Source organism: Theobroma cacao, chromosome 2, assembly GCF_000208745.1.
Source record: "Theobroma cacao cultivar B97-61/B2 chromosome 2, Criollo_cocoa_genome_V2, whole genome shotgun sequence".
NCBI classification, from domain to species: domain Eukaryota; kingdom Viridiplantae; phylum Streptophyta; class Magnoliopsida; order Malvales; family Malvaceae; genus Theobroma; species Theobroma cacao.
Window position 1 is genome coordinate 20,201,719 of NC_030851.1, and position 6,791 is coordinate 20,208,509.

General features: G+C 36.8%; 1 protein-coding gene across 1 annotated transcript; it reads left to right on the forward strand.

Annotated features, from left to right (window-relative positions):
• Nucleotides 966-5,058, forward strand: LOC18609100 (ATP synthase subunit beta, mitochondrial). The gene is made up of 9 exons (XM_007044079.2): nt 966-1,505; nt 2,240-2,315; nt 2,396-2,484; nt 2,662-2,779; nt 2,862-2,965; nt 3,054-3,212; nt 3,299-3,523; nt 3,630-3,941; nt 4,544-5,058. The coding sequence occupies exons 1-9, from the start codon at nt 1,026-1,028 to the stop codon at nt 4,655-4,657; spliced, it is 1,677 nt and encodes a 558-aa protein (XP_007044141.1). The 5' UTR covers nt 966-1,025; the 3' UTR covers nt 4,658-5,058.

Below are 6,791 nucleotides of genomic sequence, written 5' to 3' on the forward strand. Positions count from 1 at the left end.
GACTTAGTGGGCTGAGCCCATTGGGCACTTGCACCGGTCATGGCTTGAAAATTGGGCTGTGACAAATAAAGAGGCTTAATATATACCAGTCTTTGAGTATTGTCAATGCACTGTCTTGACAATACAATGACCAGGAATAATTTTAAAAACATGGCTTTAATGCATAGTGATCTCATAATTGTCATAACTTTACAATTCTCTTGCAAGGTCTTTATATTTCATGGGCTTCATCCAATTAATACTTAAGAACTCTTTTTATTGCACTAATATGAATGAAAACCTCTATCACATATTATTATGCGATGTAGTATGCATTAAATGACGAAATATCTTTTTTGATCAAACTAATTGGTTCAAGGGTATATACCAACAATAAGGTTAATAATGAGTTTGTTTTCTTAAATGGTGTGAAGAGGTATTCCACAAAATTAACCTAATCTCTGCATTGGCCCCTAATAAAATTTAATTTATTAAATAAACTTGAATATAATAAAAAAATCCTTGTTAATTCCGAACATGGGCTTCATAATCCTTTTGTAAATCTGACTAATTCAAATCTAAACTTTTTAATTCAATTTCCTTTAATTTTTCAATATTAAATAATTGATCATACATTATTTTCAAGAAAATTTTAAATTATCAATATGTACTTTTTTTTAAGCAAAACAATCGTTGACTGTCACCTGATTGAGTGGAACAACCAAGGGCATTACCGTCTGTTCATAAAAAGTAAAAAACAAGAACTTGACGGAAAGCAAATAGAATGCCAGATAAACCAACAAATCGTGGGAGTTTCTCCGAAATTAGTGGTATAAACGACGGCGTCTCATCCCCTGGAAAGGAAGTAAAAATTCGAAAAAGTGAAACTAGAAGTAAAAACCCGAAAAAAAGAATATTCCACACAGTAAAACAGTAAAAAGAACCCAGGAGTCTCTGAGACCTATAACAACAAGCTAATCTCTCTCTCCCTCTCCCGAAAAAGCTCTTCTCATCAAACCCTAGCGTCTCTCTCGAAGCCCTAATCTATGGCTTCACGTCGAGTCCTCTCTTCTCTCCTCCGCTCTACTTCTCGCCGATCTCTCTCCAAATCTTCAAGCCCTAACCCTCGCCTGTCTTCACCTTCGCCCACGCGCCGCCCTTCTCCATGCGGGTACTTCCTCACGCGCGTAGCTGATTACGCCACATCTGCGGCTGCAGCCGCTTCTCCTGCTCCGTCGCAGCCTCCTCCTGCCAAGAAAGGGGGCGGAGGGAAGATCACCGATGAGTTCACTGGAGCCGGAGCCATTGGTCAGGTTTGTCAAGTGATCGGTGCCGTTGTCGATGTGAGATTCGATGAAGGTTTACCTCCGATTTTGACGGCTCTAGAAGTGATGGACCACTCGATCCGGCTTGTGCTGGAAGTGGCACAGCACTTGGGTGAGAACATGGTTAGGACCATTGCTATGGATGGGACGGAGGGACTTGTTAGAGGGCAGCGCGTGCTCAACACCGGATCTCCTATCACTGTAAAGATTCTCTTCTCTTTAATTGTTTTATTCTTTAGGTGAAAATAATGAGATTTTATTAGAAATTTCTTGTCTGTTTTGCGTTGCTTTGTTTTGGTGCTTGGAATCTAGAAATATGAAATTGAAGTGAAATGTGGACGGAGATCTGATTAGTTTTGTAGATGTGAGTTATGTTTTACCGGAATCAGATCTGGAAAAAGTAAGAAATTTGTGGTTAAACAAGCAAACAGTTACTCTTTTTCAGTCATTTTTCAGTGTATGTTGTTTCAAAACTATTGGGCATCTAACCAAAATCCATTACTTGTTCATCACTTTGTCAGCTACCCAAGTGAAAATTTTTGAAATTTTACCTAAATGATATTCATTTTTGCTTCAGCTGATGTTGCCTTTTGAATTAATAAAGATGTTCTTAAAAATGGCTTTTTCTTTGAAATGGTTCACCATCTTTTTGGTATTTCACTCAAGCTCTTAATGCTTCCCTCGTTTCTTGAGCTAGTCATTTTCCTTTTATTTTGGCTTCTACTTTTTTAGTCCTTGTGAAGTGGTTCACAATGATTTAGGTATTTTGCTCAAGCTCTTGATGTTTCCCTCATTTATTGAGCTAGTCATTTTCCTGTTTTCTTTGGTTTCTGCTTTTTTAGTCCTTGCATTTGATGGGCATTTTACCATTTTGTGCTTATCTAGCTTATTTGAATTTCTATAACTTCTTAATTGTGTTGGCATTTTATTGTCAGGTGCCTGTTGGTAGAGCTACTCTAGGTCGTATCATAAATGTTATTGGAGAGCCTATTGATGAGAAAGGCGAACTCAGTAAGAACTATTTCATTTGAGCAGTTTACTTTGTAGTTTACTTTTGCAAATGTCCAACTGACTGTTTAAATTTTTGACAGAAACCGACCACTACTTGCCCATTCACAGAGAAGCACCAGCTTTTGTGGATCAAGCTACTGAACAGCAGATCCTTGTCACTGGTATTAAGGTACTAATAATTACTCACAATTCTGTATTTCTTTGATGCTATGTTGTATCGCTTTTTTCTTTTGTCAAAGGATGCTATGCTGTATCAGGATGAAAATTCACATATTTTCTATCATCTGAATGTAGATGACAATTTGTTGCAAGGTTCAAAATTTTCTTCTCTTGTTTTCTTTTACAGGTTGTTGACCTCCTTGCACCGTATCAAAGAGGAGGAAAGATTGGGCTTTTTGGTGGTGCTGGTGTAGGCAAGACAGTGCTTATTATGGAACTTATCAACAATGTTGCCAAAGCTCATGGTTGGTTATACATTATATTTGTGGCTGGCTTCTGCATTGTACTTTGTTTATTATTCTTAATATTACGTGTTTCTGTACTTAGGTGGTTTCTCAGTGTTTGCTGGTGTTGGAGAACGAACTAGAGAGGGTAATGACTTGTACAGAGAAATGATTGAGAGTGGTGTCATTAAGCTAGGTGACAAGCAGGTAAGTACCATGTATATTATTTATCTTGCCTGCATTTCTTTATTTTTTTTATCTTATCCTTGTTATATATTTTTTTCTTTCATTGCAGGCAGACAGCAAGTGCGCTCTTGTCTATGGTCAAATGAATGAGCCCCCTGGTGCCCGTGCTCGTGTTGGCCTTACTGGTTTGACTGTGGCTGAACACTTCCGTGATGCTGAAGGGCAGGATGTGCTTCTCTTTATTGACAACATTTTCCGTTTTACTCAGGTAAGATGGCTTATTGTGGAAGCTTTTGAAACAATTTCAGCTGTTGCATGTTGCTGATGGTTTGCTTGTGCTTTTGCGCCCTTCAGGCAAACTCTGAAGTGTCTGCGTTGCTTGGTCGTATTCCATCTGCTGTCGGTTACCAACCGACTTTGGCTACAGATCTTGGAGGTCTTCAAGAGCGTATTACCACCACAAAGAAAGGTTCTATCACTTCCGTGCAAGCTATTTATGTGCCTGCTGATGATTTGACAGATCCAGCTCCTGCAACAACCTTTGCTCACTTGGATGCAACAACTGTGTTGTCTCGGCAGGTATGATACACATCTATATGCAGCTGTTGAGGAGGTGCTGTATCTGATGTCACTCTTTTGTTACTTGTTGGTTTTTGCTCATAAAACTTGTTTTCTTTTTTATCAGATCTCTGAGCTTGGTATTTACCCTGCCGTGGATCCTTTGGATTCTACATCTCGTATGCTTTCCCCTCATATTTTGGGTGAGGAACACTACAATACTGCTCGTGGTGTGCAGAAGGTTCTCCAAAACTACAAGAACTTGCAGGATATTATTGCCATTTTGGGGATGGATGAGCTTAGTGAAGATGATAAGTTGACTGTTGCACGTGCTCGTAAAATCCAAAGGTTTTTGAGCCAGCCTTTCCATGTGGCAGAAGTATTCACTGGTGCCCCTGGCAAGTATGTTGAGTTGAAGGAGAGCATTGCCAGCTTCCAGGTATGATTTTCTCCTCGCTGGACTTGCTTAATGAACCATCATGTGTGAAGATGTGTATGAGCAAGTGATTAATTTCTTATAATAGGCTGATACGTGGTATTATATCCTTTATTATGAAAACAAGTGTAGCATTTAAAGTTTGTTGAATGCATCAGCAGATGTTATATAAAGTGCCTAAGTTATTGTTTGTCATATATGTGGGTGATACATAGGTAATATTGTCTTTAAAATAGAGCAAAATGGTGCAATGTTATTTATATAGCTAACCCCAGTCCGGGTAGTGAGATAATATGCTAATTTTCGTGGTTTTTGTGGGCTGATGCTTGCCAACTTGTGGTTTAGATATTACAAAGTGGGCTATATGGCATGTGAATTTGCTTCAAGTTACATGTCCATATTCAGAGCTGTTTCATGAATGAGAATTCGATGATAAGTGGAAGAAAAGATTGTTCAAAACGTTTCTGATCAGAACTTATCTTGATCAAGAACATCTATCTTATTACTCTCCTGGCTATGTGCATTTTGTAGTCATTTATACATGAGTCAGCATTTAAATTGTGTATGGTATTTGATAGCATTCCCAATGGTCTTGATTTGTACAGGGAGTGCTGGATGGAAAGTATGATGACCTTCCAGAGCAGTCTTTTTACATGGTTGGAGGGATTGAGGAAGTCATTGCTAAGGCAGATAAGATCGCCAAGGAGTCTGCAGCCTAATTAATCTTTTTACATACCTTTCTTGTCTCCTTCTGGATAATTGCGAAAATAATCTAGGTGGTGTTGGCAATGCCAGCAACAGGACGTTCATTTTTTGAGATCAAATGTACCAGGATGTTTTTGGTTTATGTTTTGATGATGTTACTCCAGAGTGTGAAAGAGGAATAGGATTGGAGCGTGTTTTGCCAAGCCCGCATTTTTCTTGTTATTTAATAAGGGGAAATAGGAGGCGGATGTGTACATTTTTCCTTCAAAACGCTGGATGCTAAAGTTCATATTATTTCTGACTGCCATTTGTGCGGATGAGCGTACTGTTTCGATATTGCACTTGGATCTCGTGTTTTTTCAAACCTTGGGATCCAAGGGCCGAATTGGAAATCATCTCTTCTGGGTTACATTTTCATTTAGATGTTCACAAGAATTTTGTATTTTCTTTTGGTTGGTGAGTTGAGCCAAAATTTTGATAATCGCTAGAGTACTAAAGCATGGTAATAGGTAGCTAGAAACCATCGGAATTATACATGTTATCTAGCTCAAGGTGCTTGGTGGGTTTAGGTTCAATAGAATGGTTTGGATTCATTTTGGGTTATAATGATGGTTCAAATTAATTTCGGATCAGATTTTTGAGTTTAAATCATATTAAATTTGAGTTATTTTGAATTTGGATACTTGCAAGTGGGGTGGAGCTAGTCAACTTTTATTTGGGGTGGTCAAAAGATAAGAAGAATAAAAGTTAAAAAATTTTTAAAGTTAATATATTAAATTTAATTATTAATAATCAAAAAATTTATAATAAATAATAATTTTATATAACATGTAAATCAAAAGAAACAAAAAGAAAAAAATTTATAATAGTGTTCTAAAAAAAATTTATTCGACGATAACAATATCTTTTTTAATATAAATAATTAAATTATTTATATAAACAATTAAATTATTTGTAAGAAACTTATCATCTATTTTGTTTTAAAGTCTTGTTTTTCTCAATATAAATAATTAAAAAATTATTGTAGTCAACATCTAATACTCTTATTTCATTATATTTAAGTTTATAATACTAAATATTAAACTATAATGTATAAAATATAAATAGTTAATGTCACGACCCAAATTTCGGGTCATGACGGCGCAAGGGTCCAATGGACGTAATCCACTAAACCCAAGTAAGCCTATTATTTATCTTACTTATAATTTCATCTAATATCACTAAGTCATATTTCATAATTTTGAATCAAAATAGTGATATACATTGCCAACTCGTACTAGCATTACTCCTTAAAAATTTTACATACAATGTCTACAACATGTATTCTAATAATTTACATTAAGCTCGTCTATACAAAACAAAATAACACTCGACTTCCAGCGGAGTGACTCAGATGAATATACAACTACCGAATGCCGAGACACCTACCAAAAGATGGACACAGGTCTACAAGGACACCTCGTCCTAGTTATCGGCTGCCTCGTGATCTGAAAACATGAATTTGAAAATGGTGAGTATAAACCCAGTGAGTGATCAAGGAAGGGAACAAGCAACAACAACAAGAGAGAATTTAAAATCATGATGCACTTGTTTCAAAACAATGCAATTTAGTTCCATTCATATTAAAAATCCCTCATTTTAAACTTAACTCATTTTGTCCTAAATGTTGGAAGTCCATACTCAGATATGGTAGCAAAGAAGTAAAAATAGGGCAGCAATTGAACAAGATAGGAGACAAAACAGAAAGTTTTTCGTTGCAGCGAAATTGTTACCCAGAAACAGAAAGTTTTTCGTTGCAGCGAGAACCAGTTCTGGTGAAAGGTCCTCAAACCCGAGAGTTTCTTGCTGCAGCAAGCATGACTTTCACTGCAGCGAAAACAGAGCAACAAGAGAAACATTTTCTCTCACGCAACAAAAAGCCATCCTGCTAAACTAACAAAATCAACATAAAACTAATGGAAATTCTCAAAGTACAATGTGTCAAATTTCACATATATGTCAACCATATATCACATTCATGAGCTTTCATTTCATAAATCTAGATATGCATAATTACATAGACAAACATCAATATCATCATAATCACTCCCGGCTCATGTACATCCCCCCACATCGTGCACATAGCCGGCACCATCATGTGCATCCCCC

Bases quoted from the DNA above. Each gene is read 5' to 3' on its own strand.
- LOC18609100 (XM_007044079.2), top strand. From the start codon at position 1,026: ATGGCTTCACGTCGAGTCCTCTCTTCTCTCCTCCGCTCTACTTCTCGC. The intron at 2,316-2,395 runs GTAAGAACTATT...AATTTTTGACAG, and splicing joins TGATGAGAAAGGCGAACTCA to AAACCGACCACTACTTGCCC. The intron at 2,485-2,661 runs GTACTAATAATT...TTTCTTTTACAG, and splicing joins TCCTTGTCACTGGTATTAAG to GTTGTTGACCTCCTTGCACC.